Source organism: Colobus angolensis, unplaced genomic scaffold (genome assembly GCF_000951035.1).
Source record: "Colobus angolensis palliatus isolate OR3802 unplaced genomic scaffold, Cang.pa_1.0 Scaffold393, whole genome shotgun sequence".
NCBI lineage: Eukaryota > Metazoa > Chordata > Mammalia > Primates > Cercopithecidae > Colobus > Colobus angolensis.
The window spans coordinates 1,612,222-1,638,211 of NW_012117299.1; the positions used below are offsets into that span (position 1 = coordinate 1,612,222).

Sequence of the window (25,990 nt, forward strand, 5' to 3'; positions counted from 1 at the left end):
GTGCTTTTTCCATGGAACTGTGCAACTCATGGATCAGAAGATCTCACTTGTGAGCCCACACCACCAGGGCCTAGGGTCCCAACCACAGAACCCAGCAGATTTTCAACAGCCACAAAGCTAGAATCTGCTTAAGCCTGTGGAGCTCCCAGCAGGAGGGGCAACCAGCACCACAGCTGCGGCTGCCTGCTGTCTAAGCCCTTTGAGCTCCTTGCAGGAGGGGCTATGGCCAACAAGGGGACTGATAGCTGCCTAACACACTAAGCTCCCAGGCGGGGGAAGGGTGGCAGCCATCTCTATAGCTCCAGGCCATGTCTTTCCTCTGCTGGAGCCAGGGAGGCTGGACTGCTTTGTCCCAAGAAGTATCCCCCACAGCCCAACACACTGGCTGTGGCAGACTGCAGATAAAGTGCCTCTTCAGGCCCGACCTTGACACATCCCTCCTCACTGGGCGGGGCCTCCCTGCAGGAACTCCAACAACTCCATCCAGGGGCTTAGGGACAGACTCTAATCTCCCTGGGCCTGAGCCTCTAGGGGGAGGGGTGGCCACAGTCTCCGTGGACTGTCAGACCTTAGCCTTCCCTCCTGGTAGTTCTGAGGAATCTGGGCAGCCCAGATGAGTGGATTTCCCCACAGTGAAGCACACTCCCTCCACCAAGGGACAGTCAAAGTGCTTTGTTAAGTGGGTCCTGTTCCCTATGCTACCCAACTGGGTGAGACCCTCTAACGCAGTTTCTTCACAGTGCCTCATGTATAGGGGTTGTCAGACACTCTATACAGGGGTATTTCTACTGGCATCAGGTTGGTGCCCCTTGAGGTCAGATATCACAGAGGAAGGAGCAGGCACCCATCTTTGCTGTTCTCCAGTCTCCTCGAGTGACATCTCCAAGCTTGGGAGTGAATCAGATGAAGAGGGCCTGAAGTGAACCCCTAGCAAACCGCAGCAGCCCTGCAGAAGAGGGACCTGACCATTGCAAGAAAAACAAACAAACAGAAAACAACAGCATCAACAACAAAAAATTCCCTACAAAAACCCAATCCAAGGGTCAGCAGCCTCAAGGATTGATACTAGACAAACTTATGAAGATGAGAAAGAATCAACAAAAAAAAGGTTGAAAACCCAAAAGGCCAGAGTGCTTCTTTTCCTCCAAATGATTGCAGTGCCTCTCCAGCAAGGATGCAGAACTGGATGGAGGATAAGATGGATGAATTGACAGAATTAGGCTTCAGAAGGTGGGTAATAACAAACACTGCGGAGCTAAAGGAGCATGTTCTAACCCAATACAAACAAGCTAAGAACCTTGATAAAATGTTACAGGAGCTGCTAACTAGAATAACAAGTTGAGAGAGGTATGTAAATGACCTGATGGAGCTCAAAAACACAGCATGAGAACTTCATGAAAAGTACGCAAGTATCAATAGCCGAATCGACCAAGTGGAAGAAAGGGTATTAGAGTTTGAAGACCGTTTTGCTGAAATAAGGCATGCAGACAAGATTAGAAAAAAAGAATGAAAAGGAACAAACAGAACCTCTGAGAAATATGGGACTATGTAAAAAGACCGAACCTATGATGAGTGGAGTACCTGAAAAAGACAGGGAGAAAGGACCAAGTTGCAAAACATACTTCAGGATATTATCCAGGAGAACTTCCCCAACCTAGCAAGACAGGTCAACATGCAAATTCAGGAAATACAGAGAACACTCTACGATACTGCATGAGAAGATCAATCCCAAGACACATAATCATCAGATTCTCTAAGGTTGAAATGAAGAAAAAAATGTTAGAGGCAGCCAGAGAGAAAGGTAGGGTTGCCAACAGAGGGGAAGCACATCAGACTAACAGTGGACCTCTCAGCAGAAACCCTACAAGCCAGAAGAGAGTGGGGGCCAATATTCAACATTCTTAAATAAAAGAATTTTCAACCCAGAATTTCATGTTCAGCCAAACTAAGCTTCTTAAGTGAAGGAGAAATAAAATCCTTTCCAGACAAGCAAATGCTGAGAGATTTCATCACCATCAGGCCTGCCTTGCAAGAGCTCCTGAAGGAAGCACTGAATATGGAAAGGAAAAACTGGTACCAGTCACTGCAGAAACACACCAAAATACAAAGACTGAAGACACTGTGAAGAAACTGCGTCAACTAGTGTGCAAAAATAACCAACTAGCATCATGATGACATAATCAAATTCACACATAACAATATTAACCTTAAATGTAAATGGAATAAATGCCCTAATTAAAAGACACAGATTGGCAAATTGGATAAAGAGTCAAGACTCACTGGTGTCCTGTATTCAGGAGACCCACCTGACATGCAAAGACACACATAGGCTCAAAATAAAGTGATGGAAAATTTACCAAGCAAATGGAAAGGAAAAAAAAAAACAAAACAAAAAAACAGGGGTTGCAATCCTAGTCTCTGACAAAACAGACTTTAAGCCAACAAAGATAAAAAAAGACAAAGAAGGGCATTACATAATAGTAAAGGGACCAATTCAAAAAGAAGAGCTAACTATCCTGAATATATATGCACCCAATACAGGAGCACCCAAATTCATGAAACAAGTTCTTAAATGCCCACAAAAAGACTTAGATTCCCACACAGTAACAATGGGAGACTTTAACACTCTGCTGTCGTGTTAGACAGATCAACAAGACAGAAAATTAACAAAGGATATTCAGGACTTGAATTCAGCTTGGGATCAAGTGGACCTAACAGTCATCTACAGAACTCTCCACTCCAAATCAACAGAATACACATTCTCTAAGTGCCACATGGCACTTACTCTAAAATTGACCACATAACTGGAAGTAAAACACTCCTCAACAAATGTAAAAGGACCGAAATCATAACAAACAGTCTCACAGACCACAGTGCAATCCTGTTAGAACTCAGGATTAGGAAACTCACTCAAAACCACACAATTACATGGAAATTAAACAACCTGCTCCTGAATGACTCCTGGGTAAATAACGAAATTAAGGCAGAAATCAAGAAGTTCTTTGAAACCAATGAGAACAAAGACACAATGTACCAGAAGCAGTGTTAAGAGGGAAATTTATAGCACTAAATGCCCACAAGAGAAAGCAGGAAAGACCTAAAATCGACATGCTAACATCACAATTAAACAGCCAGAGAGGCAAGTGGAAACTAATCAAAAGCTAGCAGAAGACAAGAAATAACTAAGATCAGAGCAGAATTGAAGGAGACAGAGACATGACAAATCCTCCAAAAAAAAAAAAAAAAAAATCAATGAATCCAGGAGCTGGTTTTCTGAAAAAATTAACAAAATAGATTGACTGCTAGCTATCCTAATAAAGAAGAAAAGAGAGAAGACTCAAATAGACACAATAAATAACGATAAAGGGGATATCACCATTGATCCCACAGAATTAAAAACTGCCATCAGAGAATACTATAAACACCTCTATGCAAATAAACTAGAAAATCTCGAAGACATGGATGAATTCCTGGGCACATAAACCCTCCCCAGACTAAATCAGGAAGAAGTCCTGAATAGATTCAGAATCCCTGAATAGACCAATAACAAGTTCTGAAATTGATGCAGTAATTAATAGTCTACCAACAGAAACAAAACAAAACCAACCAACCAACCAAACAAACAAAAGAAAACCTGGGACCAGATGGATTCACAGCCGAATTCTACCAGAGATACGAAGAGGAGCTGGTACCATTCCTTCTGAAACTATTGCAAACAATTGAAAAGGAAGGACTCCTCCCTAACCCATTTTATGAGGCCAGCATCATCCTGATACCAAAACCTGGCAGGCGCACAACAAAAAAAGAAAACTTCAGGCCAATATGCCTGATGAACGTTGATGCTAAAATCCTCAATAAAATACTGGCAAACCCAATCCAGCAGTACATCAAAAAGCTTATATAGCACAATCAAGTTGGCTTCATCCCTGGGATGCAAGGCCGGTCCAACATACGCAAATCAGTAAACGTAATCCATCACATAAACAGAACCACAATCATCTCAATAGACGCAGAAAAGGCCTTTGACAAAATTCAACAGCCTTTCATGTTAAAAACTCTCAACAAACTAGGTATTGATGGAACATATCTCAAAATAATAAGAGCTATTTATGACAAAAACCCACACCCAATATCATACCGAATGGGCAAAAGCTGGAAACATTCCCTTTGAAAACCAGCACAAGACAAGCATGCCCTCTCTCACTACTCCTTTTCAACATAATATTGGAATTTCTGGCCAAGGCAATCAGGCAAGAGAAAGAAATGTATTCAAGCAGGAAGAGAGGAAGTCAAATTGACTCTGATTGCAGACAACATGGTTCTATATCTAGAAAACCCCATTGTCTCAGCCACAAAACTCCTTAAGCTGATAAGCAACTTCAGCAAAGTCTCAGGATACAAAATCAATGTGCAAAATACACACGCATTCCTATACACCAGTTATAGACAAGCAGAGAGCCAAATTATGAATGAACTCCCATTGACAATTGCTACAAAAAGAATAAAATATCTAGGAATACAGCTAACAAGGTATAAAAAGAACCTCTTCAGGGAGAACTACAAACCACTCACTGCTCGAGGAAATAAGAGAAGACACAAACAAATGAAAAAACATTCCATCTTTATGAATAGGAAGATACAATATTGTGAAAATGGCCATATTGCCCAAAGTAATTTATAGACTCAATGCTATTCCCATCAAACTACCATTGACATTCTTCACAGAATTAGAAAAAACTACTAAAAAGGGCCTGTATAGCTAAGACAATCCTAAGCAAAAACAGCAAAGCTGGAGGCATCATACTACCTGACTTCAAACTAGATTGCAAGGCTACAGTAACCAGAACATCATGGTACTGGTGCCAAAACAGACATATAGACCAATGGAACAGAACAGAGACCTCAGAAATAACACCATATATCTACAACCATCTCATCTTTGACAAACCTGACAAAAACAAGCTGGGGAAAGAATTCCCTATTTAATAAGTGGTGTTGGGAAAACTGGTTAGCCATATGCAGAAAACTGAAACTGGACAACTTCCTTACACCTTATACAAAAATTAAGATAGATTAAAAACTTAAATGTAAAACCAAAAATCATAAAAACCCTAGAAGAAAACCTAGGCAATACCATTCAGGATATAGGCATGGGCAAAGACTTCCTGACGAAAATGCCAAAAGCAGTAACAACAAAAGTCAAAATTGACAAATGGGATCTAATTAAACTAAAAAACTCCTGCACAGCAAAAGAAACTCTCATCAGAGTGAAGAGGCAACCTACAGAATGTGAGAAAATTTTGCAATCTACCCATCTGACAAAGGTCTAATATCTAGAATCTACAAGGAATTTAAGTTTACAAGAAAAAACCCCCATCAAAAAGTGGGCATAGGATGTAACAGCATTTCTGAAAAGAAGACATTTATACAGCCAACAAACATATGAAAAAAAGCTCATCATCACTGGTCATTTGAGAAAAGCAAATCAGAACCAAAATGACATACCATCTCTCACCAGTCAGAATGGTGATTATTAAGAAGTCAAGAAACAATAGATTCTGGCGAGGCTGTGGAGAAATAGGAATGCTTTTACACTGCTGGTAGGAATGAAAGTTAGTTCAACTATTGTGGAACACAATGTGGTGATTCCTCAAGGGTCTAGAACCAGAAATACCATTTGACCCAGCAATCCCATTACTGGGTATATACCCAAAGGAATATAAATCATTCTACTATAAAGACACATGTACATGTATGTTTATTGCAGCACTATTTACAATAAAAAGACATGGAACCTACCCAAATGCCCATCAATGATAGACTGAATGAAGAAAATGTGGTACATATATACCATGGAATACTATGCAGCCATAAAAAGGAATGAGATCATACCCTTTGCAGGGACATGGATGAAGCTGGAAGCCATCATTCTCAGCAAACTAACTCAGGAACAGAAAACAAAACACCACATGTTCTCATTGATAAGTGGGAGTTGAATAGTGAGAACACATGGACAAAGGAAGGGTAACAACATAAACCAGGGCTAGTTGGGGGGTGGGGGCCAAGGGGAGGGAGAGCATTAGGACAAATAGCTCATGCATGTGGGGCTTAAAAACTAGATGATGGGCTGATAGGTGCAGCAAACCACCATGGCACATGTATACCTATGTAACAAACCTACACATTCTACACTTGTATCCTGGAACTTAAAGTAAAAGTAAATAAATAAATTTAAAAAATAAATTAAAAGTGCTATTCCAGTGAGCAAATGAGTGATAAGCAAGCAAAACAGCCTTCTTGCTGATACGGAGAAAGTGTTAGTGGTCAGAGTGGAAGATCAGAGCAGCCATAACATTCCCTTAACCAAAGCCAGATCCAGAGCAAGGCCTCACTCTTTTCAATTCTGTGAAGGCTGAGAGAGGCAAGGAAGCTTCAGAAGAATAGTTGGAAGATAGCAGAGGCTGGTTTATGTAGTTAAGAAAAGAAGTTATCTTCATAACATAAGTAAGTGCTGATGCAGAAGCTGTAGCAAGTTGTCTAGAAGATCTAGCTAAGATAATTTATGAAGGTGGCTACATGGAACGACAGATTTTTAATGTAGACGAAGCAGCTTTCTACTGGACAAAGATGCCATCTAGAACTTCAATAGCGAGAGAGAAGTCAATATCTGGCTTCAACGAAGGACAGGCTGAATTTCTTGTTATGGGATAATGCAGTTAGAGACGTAAGTTGGAAGGCAATGCTTTTTTTTATTTTTATTTTTATTTTTTTTGAGACAGAGGCTCGCTCTGTCGCCCAGGCTGGAGTGCAGTGGCCGATCTCAGCTCACTGCAAGCTCCGCCTCCCGGTTTTATGCCATTCTCCTGCCTCAGCCTGCCAAGTAGCTGGGACTACAGGCGCCCGCCACCTCGCCCGGCTAGTTTTTTGTATTTTTTTTTTTTTAGTAGAGATGGGGTTTCACCGTGTTAGCCAGTATAGTCTCGATCTCCTGACCTCGTGATCCGCCCGTCTCGGCCTCCCAAAGTGCTGGGATTACAGGCTTGAGGCAATGCTTATTTACCGTGACAAAAATCCCAGGGCCCTTAAGAAATATGCTAAATCTACTCTACTTATGCTCTATAAATGGAACAAAAAAGTCTGATGGCACCACATCTCTTTACAGTATGGTTTACCGAATCTTTTAAGCCCATCTTTGAAACCTACTGCTCAGAATTGTTTTTTTCAAGTATTACTGCTTATGGGCAACATATGTAGCCACCCAAGAGCTCTGATGGGGATGTACAAGGAGATTAATGTTGTTTTTGTGCCTGCCAATACAATATTTATTCTGCAGCCCATGGAGTAAGGAGTAATTTAAACTTTTAAGTGTTGTGATTTTAGAAATACTTTTCATACAGCTGCCATAGATAGTGATTTCTTTGATGGATCTAGGCAAAGTGAACTGAAAATCTTCTGGAAAGGATTTACCATCTAAATGGCACTCACAACATTCATGACTCAATAGGTGAGGTCAAAATACCAACATTAATAAGGATTTGGAAGACGTTGATGCCACTTCTCATGGATGACTTGGAGGGGCTCAAGACTTCATTAGAGGAAGTAAACACAGATGTGGTGGAAATAGCAAGAGAACTAGACTTAGAAGTACAGCCTGAAGATGAGACTAAATTGCTACAATCTCGTAATAATACTTGAATGAATAAGAAATTTCTTCTTATGAATGAACAAAGAAAGTTGTTTCTTCAAGTGGAATCTACTTCTGGTAAAGATGCTGGGAACACTATTGAAATGACAGTAAAGGATTTAGAATATTACATAAACTCAGTTGATGAAGATGTGACAGGATTTGAAACGATTGACTCCAATTTTAAGAGAAGTTTTAGATAAAATGTTATCAATAGCATTATATATTACAGGGAAATCTTTTGTGAAAGAAAAAATCAATTGATGGGGCCAAATTCATTGTTGTCCTATTTTTATGAAACTGCCACCGTTCCCTCAATCATCAGCAGCCATCATTCTGATTAGTCAGCAGCCATCAGCTGGGAGGCAAGACCCTCCAGAAGCAGAAAGATGATGACTTGCTGAAGGCTCAGAGTATTGTTAGCATTTTTTAGCAAGGAAGTATTTTAAAATTAAGGTATATACCTTTTTTTAGATGTGATGTTATTGCACTTTTAATAGACTACAGTATAATGTAAACATAACTTTTATATGCACTAGGAAACAAAAAAATATGTGACTTGCTTTACTGCGATATTTGCTTCATTGAGCTTTTATGTGGTCTGGAACCAAACCTGTAATATATCAGAGGTATGCCTATAATTGAAACCATGAGAGTGGCTGAGATTATTCTGGGAGAGTCTGTAGAGCAAGAAGAGCAGTGAGTCATTTCTAAGTGCAATGAGAGGTATTTAGAGTAATAGTCTCTCTGTTTTACTGATGAGGAAATTGAGGCCCGGCACCAGAGAGATTTTGGGATTTTCCTATATAGTTAAGGAGGGGAAACTGGAACTTGAAACTAGGTCTCCTGATTCCAAGTCACTATTCCTTCTATCATATTGATCTCAAAATAACAATCCTAATTTAGGGGAAACTTGCAGGCAATTTGCTTTAGAATGCCCCTGGAGAATAATCCAATTATTGGTATGATATGTCTTTTTTGTCTGAATTCTGTAGAAACAAATTTATCAATTATTTTATCCACATGTTTACGTTGTTCTAGGATGAGAATTACTATAAATACATCAGATAAAAAATTCTTTGATTCTAAGTCCATGGCAGGTTTATGTAAAACTCTGCAAATCTATAACTTTGATACCTTTATAAAATGATTGGCAGATCAAGTCTGTTATTTGTGCCCATTAAGAAAGAGCAGAGGAACTTTTGTGCATATAAGCAGACTGAACGTCAGGGTGTTGCTATAGTCGCAAAACAAACTTGGTATCATTAGTACCTGTTTTAATCACTTGTCTAACCATAGAGAATAGTAACATGGATTCTACCATGTTAGGGCAGTAGTGGTCTCTATGAAATAAGTTTTATTTACTCCTTAATAACTGTTGTTAACTGAGTTGTTTTTATGTCCTTGTTTTCCTTAGAAACTGACTTATGCAAAGGAAACTGTAAGCAGGTGAGTGTCTCTTTTTCCCAAAATTCATGTTTGGCAACACAGATGTGTCATAACCTAATTCAAGACTCACCCCAAATTTAATGGTGCCTTTCTATTTTCTTGCCAGTTTGCAATGACCAGGCCTGTGGATAAGTCCCAAATATTTTTCCTCATTCCCAAACCACCTTTATTTCCAGACCGGGACCACAGCCACTGTGCGCATTTGCTGTCTGACCTTATTATGAGGCAAACGTGCTCCTCTCTTAGATAAGAAAACAGATTTATGGCTTATATGGAATGACCTATTATTGTCGAGGTTTAAAAGCTAATGATGAAATTGTTCTGAAATGGTACACCACAGTGGAGGATAGTTTATTAAATGATGGATGGTGCTATGGATCAATTTATTGACTGTTGATGATTATGGTCTTGAAACTTAGCAGTAGCATAACCTTGATGAATCTATCAATATTTTGATTCCTGACTCTGTTCACCATGGGCTTGGGGCTAAGGTAATTTCTGGCTTCTGGGATGTATCAGTACAAAGAAGATCACAGGAGGTAAGGGATTTTGAGCCTATAGGGGCTAAAGCTTTCCAATTCTATTCATCATCAGAGTATCTAAATTGTAATAGCATGTGGGTGGTTATGTAGGAAAGTACCACTAGAGCATGCAATCCAGGTCACAGTCCAGAATTTTGCCTCAAATTAGAGGGAGGGACAGATTGAAAAACCAAGTAGGTGAGTCAGTGTCCAGAGATCCAACCTGGGCATCAGAGTCAGGGCAAAACCATAAATGGAATATATATGTGGGTGGTAGTGGGGTGTATCCAGGTTTCAAATCAAACACAAGTAAATAGGAAAGAAAGTAGGACTCTGTGTGGTCTTATTCATACAGCCAATGGCACTGAGTCTATACCAGGGTGTGGGATGATTGAGCATTTACTTAAACATGGGGTCATGTGGTCTCTTGGGTGTGGTTTGTTCTGTTTTAATTTTTATATTTATTTATTTAGAGACAGGGTCTTGATCTGTCACCTAGGCTGGAGTGCAGTGGCATGATCACAGCTCACTATAGCCTCGAGCTCCCAGGCTTAAGTGATCCTCCACTTCTGCTGCCCAAGTAGTTGGGACTACAGGCACAAACCATCATGCCCAGCTAATTTTTTTGTATTTTCTGTAGAGACAGGGTTTTGCTATGTTGCCCAGGCTGGTTTTGATCTCCTGGGCTCAAGCAATTGGCCCGCCTCAGCCTCTCAAAGTGTTGGGATTGACTGCAGGCGTGAGCCACTATGCCTGGCTGTGTGTGGTTTCTTCACCACAGAGAGGCAGAGCTCAGAGATTCCTTGTGATTGCCACTGCAACAGACAGTGGATCAGTAAATCTACAGTTGTAATGATAGAACTAGAAGGAACTTTAGAGGTCGCTTCATCCAACTTTCACAGTCTATTGACTTGATTAACTTCTCTAAGCTCTCTTTAAGTTCATTGTGCCTGAAGCTATATTAATTATTTCCTCATAAATCTATTTCTTTCTAGGTTCCTCTTATCAGTGAATGAATGACATTATCATCCATCTAGTTGCCCATATTCTTTTCTCTTGCTTTCTCCCTTCTCTTCTCTTACTTTCTAATTATCTCTTGATTCCATCCATTTCTCTCTGACCCCACAGTCCCTACACTAATTCATATAATCAACACTTATTTCCTGCTACAGAGGCTTGCCAAGAGGTCTCTCTACTTCCCTCTGAGTCCTCCTCTCCACCCTGGCCAGAAATCTTCAAAAAATAAATTTGATCATGTGCCTCTCCTCTGTAAGACAATTTAATAGTTCCTCGTTGCTTTTAAGATCAAAATTAACATGACCTGCAAGGCTCTTCACAGTTAGGCCTGTGCCAGCCTCATCTTTCTCAGTTTCCTTCTCAAACTCTATGGTTTAGCCACAATTTTTCAGAGTACTCTTGAGCCATTATGTTTCCATATTTGTTGCCTGACTAACATTATCAAACATGTAGTAGCATTTTAACATTTATTGATTGCTTACAGTATACTAGATACTTAACATATATTAATTTATTTAATCCTCTGAGTTTAACCCTCTGAATTATGTACTTTTACTATCTTTATTTGATAGATGAAGAAACAGTATTAGAGTTTAAATAACTCAAGGTAATCTAGCTTATTTGATTCTTAAGCATCTGATTTTTGACCTCTATTAATACTGCCTTTTACTGTGTAAAATATGTTACCTCACTTAATTATTATAACAACAACAACCAAAAACCTAAGTTAGTAATACTCTTACAGGAATCTAAAATATGAATAAAATCAGTAATGCACACAAATCAGTAACTGCACAAAATACCTAAAGCCTGACTCTTCTTGAAAAATCTACTATGTAGCCTTTAGCAAGTTTCTGCCGGATCCTAATGAATGAATAAAAAACGGATCTTACTCATTTTTGTAACCCTAATAGGTAACAATCTTGAGGAAATGAACTGTATTTTAGGATTTGTTGTAAGCTCTACATTAACTAGCACCAAATGTGTATGTAGTATAATCTTAATACGTACAGTTTGTATTGCTTTGGTTGACTTTGTTTAACCAATCAGACCAATATCAAAACATGCTTGTGTTCATAGTGTACATATGTGCACACACACCCATACATAGAGAGAGGGAAGAGAAATCAATTCCAAAGGATGATTTTTTAAAAATTTAGCTTTTGTTTTAGATATAAAGGATACATGTGTAGGATTGTTACATGGGTATATTGGACCCAGGTAGTAAACAGAGTACCCAATATGTAGTTTTTCAACCCACACCCACCTGCCCTCTAGTAGTGCACAGTGTCTATTATTCCCATGTTTATATCCATATATGCTCAGTGTTTACCTCTCCCTTATAAGTGAGAACATGCAGTATTTGGCTTTCTGTTCCTACATTAATTCACTTAGGATTATGGCCTCCAATTCCATCCAAGTTGCTGCAAAGGACATGAGTTCATTCTTTTTCCTGGTTGCATAGTATTCCATGGTATATATGTACCATATTTCCTTTATCCAATCCACCACTGATGGCCACCTCGATTGATTCCATGTTTTTGCTGTTATGAATAGCTAGTGATGAACATGTGAGTGCATGTGTCTTTTTGATATAATGATATGGGATTGCTGGTTTGAATGGTAGCTGTGTTTTAAGTTCTTTGAGAAATCTCCAAACTGCTTTTCACAGTGGCTGAACTAATTTACATTCCTACTAGTAGTATATAAGCATTTCTTTTTCTCTGCAACCTCATCAACATCTGTTATTTTCTGATTTTTTAGTAGCCATTCTGACTGGTGTGAGATGGTATTTCATTGTAGGTTTGATTTGCATTTCCCTGAGTATTACTGATGCTGAGTATTTTTTCATATATTGACCTCATATATGTCTTCTTTTGAGAAGTGTCTGTTCATGTCCTTTGCCTACTTTTTAATGGGGCTATTTGTTTTTTGCTTTTTGAATTGTTTAAATTCCCTATAGATTCTGAATATTAGACTTTTGTCAGATGCCTAGTTTGTGAATATTTTCTCCCATTCTGTAGGTTATCTGTTTAGTATGTTGATAGTTTCTTTTGCTGTGCAAAAGCGCTTTAGTTTAATGAAGTCCCACTTGTCAATTTTTGTTTTTGTTGCAATTGCTCTTGGGGGCTTGGTCATAAATTCTTTGCCAAGACCAATTCGAAAAGGATATTTTCTAAGTTTTCTTCTAGATTTTTTTTAGTTTGAGGTCTTACATTTAATTATTTAATCAATTTTTAGTTAATTTTGGTATATGATAAAAGGTAGGGTTCTAGTTTTTTTCTTCTACATATGGCTAGCCAGTTATCCCAGCAGCATTTATTGAATGGGGAGTCCTTTCTCCATTGTTTGTTTTTGTCAGCCTTGTTGAAGATCAGATGGTTGTAGATGTGTAGCTTTATTTCTGAGTTTTCTATCCTGTTCCATTGGTCTATGTGTCTGTTTTTGTGCCAGTACCACACTGTTTTGGTTACTGTAGCCTTATAGTTTAGTTGGAAGTTGGATAGTGTGATGCCTCTGGCTTTGTTCTTTTTGCTTAGGATTACTTTGGCTATTCAGGCTCTTTTTTGGTTCCACATGAATTTTAAAGTAGTTTTGTTCTAATTCTGTGAAGAATGACATTGCTAAGTTTGATAGGAATAGTATTGAATCTGTAAATTGCTTTGGGCAGTATGGCCATTTTAATGACATTGATTCTTCCAATCCATGAGCATGAGACTTTTTTGATTGATTCAGCTTTGGGTGTGGCCAAGATGGCCACACTGTGCAAAGGCTATGTTTCCATGTTAATTAGTCATGGATACATGCTAAGTACATTTTGTTTCAATAGATTCTGTGTTACTGTACCCTGACAGTAACACAGTATTCCTGAAAACCTAACTTCAGACCTTACTGGATTTCATCATTCAAAGAGAAAAATGTATATCTGTGCTTTTTTCCTGGTAAGAGATGTATTTCTTTCATAATGTATTAACTAATAAATACCTGATCACAGTGCACCTCATTCACAACTACTAGGAGGTGATTAGAGAAGGAGGGGGAATGAATGAAAGTCTGTTAATTGGTTAAAGCAGAATGGGTTTTCTCTGGAGCTGCCCCAAATTGATCATCTCATTTATTTCCTTGGGTTCTCCTGCCTGCTGATTCAAACTGTCCCATCTTTCTGTGCATCAGCTGGAAACAAACACCTTCTTTCTCTCCTTCACCATCCCAACTCCCAAGAGGAATTTTTACAAAGAAAGATAGAATGATTCTGCCCATGTGAAGAGAAAGTCTTTCATCATAAGAACTAGCCTATAATGCAGCACATGCCATCAGTAGCTAGACTGGTAATGCAATGCACATACAGTGTGAGTATACATATCTACAAATGTTGAGGCAGTACAATTTCCAAGCATTCAAAGTACTGATATGCACTTGCATGTTAAAACATTATAAAGATGCCAAAGAATAGAGAGATGATACTTTTTCTTCCTTATCTTGTCATAGAGTTAGGCTGGTAGACTTCATGGTAGTCCACTATAAGAGGTAGACCATAATTTAGTTTTCTGGATCGGATACTGAAGCATGCCATTTCACTCTAAATCTGGGCCTAATAACTAAAAATACTAATATATCAGCAGTTACTTAGAATATTGTGAAAAGCTTCTTACTCACAAGAATGGACAATGATGTTTGCCCTTTTAAATGGTTTAGAATAACCATACTCAATAATCACCTAATTAGAGTCATTTTAAATAAAATTAAAAATATTAGCTAATACTAATGTAGAAGTCATAGTCCAGACATTGTTCTAGGTACTTTATTACTTGTATTAATTTACTTAATCCTCTAAACAATATAATGAGGTAGGTGTTGATATTATCTGTCTCTTAAAGAGAAGGAAATTAAGGCATAGAGAGTTTAAGGGACTTGTCCAAGGTCACAAAGCCAGTGTTCAACCCCTATGCTATAATGCATATATATTTAAATTATTAGAATATTTTACATCATTCAGAGATTTAAAAAATTGGTTTTCTTTGTTGTGCATATGTGTGTGTGAATGAGAAAGACAAACATGAAGAATGAAAAAAAGTATTTAAATGGTTGCTATAATTTACATACTAAAAGCCCAGACTTCATCACGACACCATGTATCCATGTTACAAAATGGCACTTGTACCCCCTAAATCTATCAAAATTTATAAAAATTTAAAATTAAAAATGATATTATGAACTTTTCTATAGATCTTTGTACCAATTTCAAATCTTATCTGCTGAAATTCAAAGGAGCTAACTTCAAATGAATATTTAGAAAGTAGCTACTTTGTATTAGACAGACTTCTCCATGATAACGTTTCTTAAACCATCAGTTGTCAGCATATTGAATATGTACCGTGTGGCCTGGCTGTGAGTCCATGCAAAGAGGCAGTCTATGAGAGAGACAGAGCTGTAGACAGGAGAGAAATTGAAATTTTAGTGTTTGTCTTATCAACAACTTGTGCTAAATCTTGGTCGTTTCACTTTATAGAACAATGTCTGTTTCTCAGGCTTTAGGAAAGCATCAAATGATCAAGAATAGGATTCCTAGAAGAGCAGGAAGTCTACATCTTTCTGTGTCTGTAGCACATTCAGTGAGAGCAGGGGCAGAACGTACTGATCCCTGTGTGTGTTTCTGTCAGGGATATGGCCTAGTGTGGGGTTATCACTTTGGTGCACACTGGCAGTACTCTTGCGGCAAAGATGGACCAGTAGAGGGATGGTGGTGATACTCCCTGACCTCTTATGAAATGACATATCCTCAACCCTACCATCATCCCTTACACATTGGCGTTTATAGACATATAAAATTTTACATTTTAACAAGATTTTTTACATTTAATTGTCACAATTACCCTACAAAATTTTTATAGAGTGAAATTCTTTGACGTTCACACAACTTAATGAGACTTGTTTATAATTCCAGTCATTAAGTGACAGAAAAATGGAACTATCAAATTAGTTAACAGTCTCTGGGACATTCTAGCAATGTTAGCAAAAGGAAAATTAACTAATTTGATGGTTGTGGTTTATTAGAAAGCAAGAATTCAGTAATGGTTATTTTTTTTTACAGTTTTATTTCTTTGAAAAAAGGTTAAATTATGAAATATCTCAGACATAGAGACAAATATTAAGCCTTCTCTGACTCTGGCCCTCTCAAACTTGTGCTCCAGGAGATAATGGTAACTACAGTAAGCAGATGACATTGGAAGTGCATTGAAATCCTGTGTGCACAGCTAGGACAAGGAATATCACTTCTTTTAGAAAGTGTTAGGCACAGATTTTGAGTCTGTCCTAAATATACATGCATTTGTTTAATGCCTACCCAAGATATTTATGCATTCTCCTTTTGCCATTCAAATAATTTCGGTGTATTTTTGTTGTTTATATTGATAAATAGATCTTGATTTAGTTTATTGAATATTAGAATTTGTTTACCTATACAAATATTGATTCACTGGATTCATTAAAACAATGAGTCTCTTTTAATGGAAAGTTCTCTACTCTCTTGGAAGATTTACTAAGAATAGCACTGGACTGGGAGTCAAGAGACCTTTTCTTTTTGCTTCTACCTGGCTACTTTGATTTTGGATAAATGACTCAAACAATCTGATGCAATGTTTTTTATCTATAAACTGAGAAGATAGAAGACAACTCATATTTATGATGCCATCTCTATGTGAATGTCAAGTAGACATTTCAAACTCAACACATCCACAACTGAACTCCTGGTTCTCCCATGCCCCCAACCCAATTAACTCTGCTTTTCTATTGGTGGCAACTTTATCATGTCTGTCATTGCAGACCAAAACTTTGTGATCATGCTTTATATTTCCATTTCTTCCACACCTCACATCCAATCCATCAAGAAATTCTGTTGCCTGTAGATTCAAAATATATCTCGAATCTGATCACTTTTCACCATCTTCACTGCCACCACCCTAGTCTCAGCCACCAGCATCTTTTATTTTTATAATAGCTTCTTAACACGTGTAACCCTTTCCCAACTACAGTACATTTTCAACACAGCAGCCAGAGTGATTTTTTATTTTTCTTATTAGTCTATATATTTGTCAGCTAAGGGGATTTTAACATTTGCTTAGAACAATGTTTATCAAACTTTTCTCCCAAAGTCCTCAATGGCAGAAAATATGGGCAGTATAGCACGGAGATTTTTTTGGTTTGTTTTTGCAAATCCGAACTTCCTTTTCTTAAGACTTCATGCACTCTTTTGTATTCTGCTATGTAGTGTATCAGTATGTATTTTATATGAATTGATTTATTTCCTCAAATATCACACAAAATGGAAGCTTTAAAAATGGAGCCAAGTCTACTCTATGGCTTCTGGCAATCTACTGTATACTCTGCATGTGTGTACCACGTTGGAAAGAGTCTTAGAACAAACAAACTTATGGGGTTTATTCAAAAACTTTCAATGAAAACAAAACACCTTCATCATATAGTTATTCTACTATAAAATGATATATTATTTCCTAAAAATCATTGAAAATCATGTGATTAAAAACTACAGGGGTAATGGGAATAATAAAGTTAGGGGCACAATACCCAGAAACTTTGTCAACAATACATTTTTTTTTTTAAAAAAAGGAACCTAGTGGTTGGCATGGTGGCTCACGCCTGTAATTCCAGCACTTTGGAAGGCTGAGGCAGGCAGATTACTTGAGATCAGGAGTTCAAGACCAGCCTGGCCAACATGGTGAAACCCCGTCTCTATAAAAATACAAAAAAAAATTAGCCAGGCATAGTGGCGTACACCTGTAATCCTGGCTGCTCGGGAGGCTAAGGCAGGAGAATAGCTTGAACCCGAGAGGCGGAGGTTGCAGTGAGCCAAGATTGCACCACTGCACTCCAGCCTGGGCAACAACAGAGTGAGACTCCATCTCAGAAACAAACAAAAAAGGAACCTAATAAAAATGGTGGCACAGTTTACATGTCCCATGTGGTTAAGAAATACACAAATACCATAATAAATATGTCACTTAACCTTGATGAATTTCTGACATTTGTTCGTAAAATTGGACATTGGAAAGATTGTAGCTTATAAATTCTTGTAAAGTGATGGAAGGAGAATTATCTGAAGAAGAACGGAAAGTTATAACACCATATGAGGGTGGGTGTGGTTCATAACTCGTGGGTGAACTGAGGTAGCTGGAAGATGTCTGAAGTGTCGGGCATGAGAGTGCTTGGTGTATTCCTATGTGGCCTCTCTTCATCTGGGTGCAGTTTTGTTTATTCATCTAGCATTTCTCACAATGAAATTGAGTATAGGTAAAGGAGAAATCTGCATTATACTCAACTGTTTCTTAATATATTAATCATGTTGAAACAAATTCACAAATAAATAGCATAGCAGAGCTGACTGTATGTATCATGTATCTCTACTGGTAAGTCACTGCCTGTACTAGGTCTAATAGAGGACACCAGATATTCACTATTCTTAGAAAATAAGGCATATAAAGAAATAACAATACATATGAACAAAAATATAAGTGAATTTTGAAAATTAAAAAATGTGTATTCTGCCTGAAACTAGGGCAGACCAGGTTGAAGTGGGGTAGAGACTGCCGACTATGGGAGATGCTGAAGGGGGTGACATGGGGCTAGCTCACATTGGGAGTGATACCATAGGAGTGGCCTAAGAATTTACTCAGCCTATCTTTCTCCAATTGAATATTACTGCTATCCATTAAAATCCTTATTTGCCCATGATTTCCATGGACCACAAAATCAAATATATATATTTTTTCAGCAAATATTTTATTCTCTTTGGGATGCCATATGTCACTACTCCATTAACTCCTGTTTCCACTATTCAAATTTATTTTTATAATTTTTTGAGATTATTTTTGTATTCTCTGTGTAAAGAGATTCTTGTATTTGTTTTCTACTGCTGCTTTAACTAATTAGTCTAACATTGGCAGTTTAAAACAACGTAGATTTATTATCTTATAGTTCTGTAGTTCAGAAGCCTCTTCTGGGTCTCAAAGTATTAGCAGGGCTGAGTTCCTTTTTAGAAGCTGTAGGGGAGAATCTGTTTTCTTGCTTTTTCTAGCTTCTACAGACCACTCACATTTCTTGGCTCATGGCCCCCTTCCATCTTCAAAGCCAGCAATGGCCGGTGGAGTCTCTCTCACATTCCGTCACTCTGACTTTCTTCTGTCTCCCTCTTCTACATGAAAGGGTTCCTGGGATTACATGGAGCCTACTGGATAACCCAGGATACTCTGCCTATTTTAAGATCTGCCGATTAGCAAGCTTAATTCTACTTGCAACCTTAATTCCCCTCTCTGGGGATTAAGACATGGACTTCTTTGGGAGGCTAGTATTCTGCCAATCACAGTTCTCTCTAATTTAAATTGCAGACCTCTATGCAAACTCTAATACATCCGCTAATGTGTGTCTTGCACCAAATACTCTGCTATATCCTATTTTAAATGTCTCTGCTATCAGTTGCCAACTCTTAAAAAGAAAATTTTCTGCCTGTATTCAGGAGCTTACATTCTGTCTTTCCTCTTAGAAACCTCTGCCTGTCATTGTTTCTCTCTTTCTCCTGAGTCTCCAACTTCCTTCTTTACTGACTCTTTCCCATTAGTATTTAAACATCCTCAAGTTCCTCTCATGTTACATATTTTTTAAAAAGCCTGCATTTATCTCCATTATAGCCAGACATCTTGAAAGAATGTCCACTTAGCTCCAGTCACTGCTTAAACTCCTGCCATCTGGTTTTACGGTTACATCCCCAATAACCAGTGCAAGGCTCAGCCTAGGATATGTGCTTACTAAATATTTGTTAAATTAATAACAGAATTTTTGCCTAATCACCCAAGTCTATTATCAGGTCTCTGGTGATATTCTCAGCATAACGACTGCTCTTTGGGATTGTGTGTGTGTGTCTCAATTAATTTACATTTGTAGTTGAGAATACCCATCATGAATCACAAAGCCAAATACAGACACACACACACACACACACACACACACACACACATATACATATATATATATTTTTGCAACAGAGTCTTACTGTGTCACCCAGGCTGGAGTGCAGTGGTCTGATCTCAGCCCACTGCAACCTCCGCCTCCCAGGTTCAAGTGATTCTCCTGCCTCAGCGTCCTGAGTAGCTGAGATTACAGGCATGTGCTACCATGCCTGGCTAATTTTTGTATGTTTTTTAGTAGAGATGGGTTTTCACCATGTTGGCCAGGCTGGTCTTGAACTCCTGACTTCAGGTGATGCGCCCACCTTGGCCTCCCAAAGAGCTGAGATTACAGGTGTGAGCCACTGCGCCCGGCCTATATATATTTTTTTTCAGCAAATGTTTTATTCTGTTTGGGATGACATATGTCACTATCCTATTAACCCCTGTTTTATATTTGTTTAGCATTTCATACTTTTTATGATGCTTCTGCATATAATATTAGATTTGTCAACACCTTCATGAAATAGGAAGACATGGAGGTGTTCTTGTTTTAAAAGTTAAGTTCTTGAGGCCCAGAGCAACTACGGTATTTCCCTAAATCATACACAAAGTTAATGATACATCTAGAACTAGCACTCAGGTTTCTTAACTCCTTTCTTTGAATTCTTTTGCTGTCACATGTGATTATAGTAACATATTCAAGAGCAAAGCAAAGTATAGAAGGTCATCAAGGGGAGTAGGAATCTGCATCTGAACCTGTGCTTGGCTTGTTTTACAGCGTCTTTAAATGTGTGTTCTATGTGGCTGTGAGCAGCTTTTGACACAATCCCACCTGAATTCCATTGACATGATTAGGTAGTAGTGGTGAAGAATGAATAACGTGCTGGATGAGCTGAGGAAAGGAGATAGTAAGGGGTCGTATGTTGTAATTATTAAGCTAAAGATCTTAGCTGAACAGCTTCCACTTTGTGATTTGACTTAGAAATGAAGTAGTATTTCTCTTTCCAAACTCAAGGCACCTCTGTGTTTCAGTGCTGTTGTGAGTGACGTTTTAAAGGATCTCTGCAGGAGGAATACTTAATGAAAACATGTAAAAGGTTTCTTGTTGTTAAGTGTTCTTTACTGTCTCTTGAAAGGAGAGTGGGTGGGTGAGGGATTAAGAGTTGGAGTGTAGGCAAGTGATTTAAATTACTGAGAGTTTCCTACTTATCACTATTAAAATAATGTTATTTTGAATTTAGCAAGGTGAAATCTAGTTCAACTGAAGTAATCAAACTTCTCCATTCTGAATGCTTGCTTAGTTAGAGAATTAGCTTAAATTTGATTTGATGTCGGGGACAATTTAACTCACCCCAGGTGAAGTCCGGTTTCTCTGCTACCTCATCCCAACATCCTATACTAGTTGCTGTGCTGTGCTTTCCTACCTTTGCCTTACTGTGATCCTTATGTCTGGTTTCTCTCCATAGGTCTCCAGCTGTAACCAGGTTCCCCTTCCTCTTTCTGGGACCTTACACATTGGCTTTTAGGTCATTTGGTTTTTATAGGCCAGTATCATGAAGGCCAAGTGAAACTCTTCTAAAGAGTAGGGATCATGTAAGGGCCATGTTGTGAAGAAGTGACTTGACGTGAGTAAGAGTGAGGTTTCTGGCATCCAGTGGGCCTTATTTTACATCACAGCTCCTCCATTGGCTTAGCTGTGTGACCCTGAGCAGATCTTAACCTCTTCTAGCATTAGTTTCCTCATCAGTCTAAATGAGATCATAGGATCTCCTTCTTAAGGTAGTTGCCAGAATTAAGTTAGTTAACGTAAATAAAGCACTTGGCAGTGTATGACACATGATGAGGGTTCAGTAAATTTAGTTGTAATTATTCTTGCTGTTATTATTGAAAGAGAACTGGATACAGTTACGAAGTTTTGTGTGAGCCTGGTAAAGTTGCTTTACCTGTTTGGACCTTATTTCTTTCATCTATGAAATGAAGGTACTGAGAAGGAGTACTGCCATGTGGACAATTGATAGACCCTATTCAGGCCTGATTATGTTAATGTTTCTTCCGAATGCATCCGAATCCCATTTTTTTCAGCTCCATCTTCTGTAACCCAAGAAGCCTCTTGATGCTTCCTCATCACTTATGCTGTCCTCTGCTCATCAAAATAACTTGTCCAGATGTCATACCCTTTAGGTTCTTCTAGATGAAACTTAGTAAGCAATTTTATGCAAAAGTACTCTAAATAAACAATACTGATGAGTTTTGTGTAATAGTTTAACATCTTACTTTTTTAGATAGAATTTTTAAAACCAGAAGGATGTTTATGGTGAAGGTTTTTTTTGTTTTGTTTTGTTTTTTTTAACTTATGTTTCTCAAATTTTCTACCAAAGCCTGGGTATTTACAAAACATGCCCCTAGTTGACCCTCCCCTACCAGCTTCAATCATAAAATGTCTTTGAATTATCATATTTTATTTTCATATTCATTTAAACTTTTTATTCCATTCCATAATATAGCCATGTTTGTTATAATATTAAAATGTTTTAAATTATAAAGCAGTTCTTATTTAACTCCTCACCTGTTTAAGCTTCTAGTAAAACTGATGCCTCAAAATGTGTGCCATGTTTATCTCAAGGCTTTGAGTACCTCTGTAATCTAATTGAGAGCAGTAGGGTGATCTAAAGGTGTGGCTCTGAAGATGTGACTTAGTGGGCACGTCACAGACCTGGGCACATCTATGAGGGAGATATTTTTGACTGTTGATCAAATTACTTTAGGAAGTTGACTTGGTAGCATTGAAGAGAGTTTTTATTTATTTATTTATATAGAGGCAGAGTCTTCCTCTGTCTCCCAGGCTGGAGTACAGTGGTACAATCTTGGCTCACTGCAACCTCTGCCTCCTGAGTTCAAGTGATTCTCATACCTCAGGCTCCTGTAGCTGGGATTACAGACATGTGCCACTACGCCCAGCTAATTTTTGTGTTTTTAGTAGAGACAGGGTTTCACCATGTTGGCCAGGCTGGCCTCGAACTGCTGGCCTCAGGTGATTGACCCACCTGAACCTCCCAAAATGCTGGGATTACAGGCATAAGCCACCGCGCCTGACCTGAAGAGAGTTTTTAATTGCTATAAGTTGAAAACAGACAATCATCACTGATCCAATATCTTTGAAAAGGTTAAGGGAATAACCCTTTTCCTCTTAGGACATGTGTACAAACTTGAAAATTCTAAAATATTCCCAAATTACTGTAATCTAACTTTTATACCTTTGGGATATGTGAAAATACGGACTTGTGGAAACCTGTTTTCTTTCCTTTAGGAGGAGGGGCTTTCTCAAAGTATCTTCTGATCTCTTCTTTGCTTGCAGTTGCAGAGTGGCATGGTAACACGACAGCTAGGATACCTGATACCTGTTAGTAATGTGGCCTACAGCAAATAATTTCTCTAAGCTTGATGTTCTTTATATAAATAGGTTTTATGATTTCAGTGATCTCTCCAATGAGATCAGGTGTGTGGCTTTATGTTCCTTCTAGCAGCCACTACTTTCTTGTCTATGCTACTTGTCTCATCTGTAATTATTGACTTAGTGAGTATAATTTCTATAACACTGTAACCTTCATATACCATGGGTGTTTTACTCACAATTATATGCCAAGTATCTTCTACATTGCCTGACACATAGTATTCATTTACCCCAAAATATATTTTTAATGCCTACTAAATGGCAGGTACTGTTTTAGGCACTGGAAAATACAGCAGGAATATATTAGTCAAGGTCTCCAATCTCATGCAGTTTAGATTTTTAATGCATTCCTGTTCAATAGAACATCTGTGGTGATGGAAATGTTCTTTACCATCTTGTCCAGTATGATGGCCATTAACCACATGCAGCTATTAAGCACCTGAAATGTGGCAGGTGTAAATGAGGAACTGAGTTTTTAACTTGGTTTAATTTTAATTAATTTAAATTGCTACACGTGTCCACTGGCTACCATTTTTGGACAATATTGTGCTAGAGGACTAAGGCATTAGAGACAGAGATAAATAAGAAGATAAGTAAAATTTCACATCGTGATAAGAACTGAGAAGAGAGAAAACAGGGTGATGAAAAGATAACTAGGGAAGAATTCTAGGTAGGGTGATTCTAGTTGAGTATGCATCAACAAATGTAAAATAAAGGAATTATGAAGTTTTAATTTTAAAAACTTTGCTTCTTGGTACTTTTACTTGGGAGCCCTTAATTGGTGATCTAGTGTTTTCCTTTTTGGAAAACAACTCCAAAATCCCAAAATAAACCCTCATGTGTCTGTCGTTTCATTAACTGCAAACATTTTTTTTCTAGCCCTGAACTGTCTTCTCCAGTTCCTGTTGGTGATACTTCAACATTGGGAGGTATGCTTTTGTGTCTTTACTCACTTTTCTTTTTAAATTATTTATGGTTTAAGACAGTCTCACAAAAAAGTACTTTTTTTGTGCTAACTTTTTAAAAATATCAGATTTCTCTATTTTTCTATGTTGTTCAAAATTCTCAAGAAAAAGTAATTTTTAAAAATTTATGGCATAATGTTGTCGGTACCTAAAAATCCTTAATCGTTAAGTATATAATACAAGTCAGAACACCACTGAAAACAAATGTATGAGCTAATGAATTATTTTAAGGCAAACACTCTGTAGCTACCACCAATGTTAAAACTAGCCATTCTAACGCCACCATTAGTCATTCATCCTGTGAGAGTTTCCCAGAATAAGGATTTTCTTATTGCATTCTGTGGTATAGTTTAACATGTTCCTTTGACCAGTATATTTCTTGTAAATTGGTAATTCATTTCTTTATTTTTAATTTAAAAAAACCCACAAACTTCTCTGTGTTAGAAATTTCAGACATCTACAAAAATGGAATAACATAAGGTCCAATTTTAACACTTGTCAATTCACAGCCAGTTTCCAACCTTTACCCACTTCCCCTCTCTGGTACAGGAGTTACTTCTTTTAGTATATGTCCCCTTTACCAGATAGCTCCTTAAGTATAGGAATGTTGTCTTTGTGTCCATAGTGTCTTGTGCAGAGTCTGGCATACAGTAGGTGCTCAATATATGCTTGTTGAATGCACCACAATTATTTCTTTTTCTGAGAAGACGTCATACAGATGTGTCTTGAGGTTAGAAAGCACCGAATTTCCAGGACAATAAAGCAAACTATTTATGGGAATGGTTTTTGAAGTCAGTTCCTTATTTCCTGATAGGAACTCTGACTTAATCAGGGACTGAATTCATGCATATGTTTTTGCTTTTCTTCTTAGACGCTGCTCTCAGTGTTCCACATCCAGGGGTGGACTCCTATGAAGGTGCCTCAGAGAGCAGCTTGGAAAGGCCAGAGGAGAGCGTGAGTGATGCTCTGTTTTGTTACTTAGTTTCTAACATGGAGCATAGAGATTAACAGAGAGTTTATCTCCCATTGCTGGACTACACAGGACTTCATGTAGTGCCCTGTTAGAAAAATGACGTGAATTCTAAAACCAGTACATTAAAAACAATTTTGAGGTTCCTTGGAGAATTGAGTAAATCTGCTCTTATTGTAGAGTTTTTGGTGAGAGAGGGCTTCAAATTATAAATGAAATGGACTGTCATTGAGGTAAGCCCACTGCCTCTTGTGGCCTCTGTGCCATGATTTACTACGGTGGTTTTGCCTATGTTCTTCTAACCCTTAATAGACCAGATCTTAGCTCTTCAGAGGGTAAAACTATACATTTTATGTAGTTTAAAAGGCAAAAAGTACCATGCATTGTGAATATACCATAATTAATAGAAACCTGTCCACTAAACAACACTAAATCCTATAGCTGAGTCTCTCTCACAAAAGATATATACAGATTAACAAAAAAATTACACATTGCCCAGGAATATAGAAACATTTTGTTAGATATTTAAATACTGCATTTAAAAAATTAGGGGGTTCACAAATGCTGTTTTTTAAACATAGAGCAAGCTCTGACAAAACATAGTCACTAGGAAGATGCAATTTAGTTATCTTGCACCTTCAGTTCCCAAGGTGGACATTTTAACTTACATGAAATCAGGTTAAGTCGCTCCACTTTGCCTCATCACCCTCCCTGTCACTGAACAAGTCTGGTGGTAATCCCTGAGTGGATACCTGAATCAATACTTTTATGCTAAGTACAGCTGTGTTCCAAGTAGATGGTGCTTGCAAATACTGGCATTTGATAAATATTTGTGAATGAATGAATAAAAAGTGATACTGTAGCTTTGAACTTGGGGCAGAATAGCTATGATTTAGATCTGAAAACATTAATAGAATGAGATAGAATTCACTTTAATGGAAATTAAGGAATTGTATGCAGTCAATTGGAACAT

General features: G+C 38.0%; 1 protein-coding gene across 1 annotated transcript in view; it reads left to right on the forward strand.

Annotated features, from left to right (window-relative positions):
- IMPG2 (interphotoreceptor matrix proteoglycan 2) overlaps nucleotides 1–25,990 on the forward strand; it is a 98,889-nt gene that overhangs the window by 20,999 nt on the left and 51,900 nt on the right. The window contains exons 4-6 of the mRNA XM_011955046.1: nucleotides 9,102–9,133; nucleotides 23,962–24,011; nucleotides 24,919–25,001. Coding sequence (XP_011810436.1) covers nucleotides 9,102–9,133; nucleotides 23,962–24,011; nucleotides 24,919–25,001 — 165 coding nt within the window. The remainder of the gene's footprint in view (nucleotides 1–9,101; nucleotides 9,134–23,961; nucleotides 24,012–24,918; nucleotides 25,002–25,990) is intronic.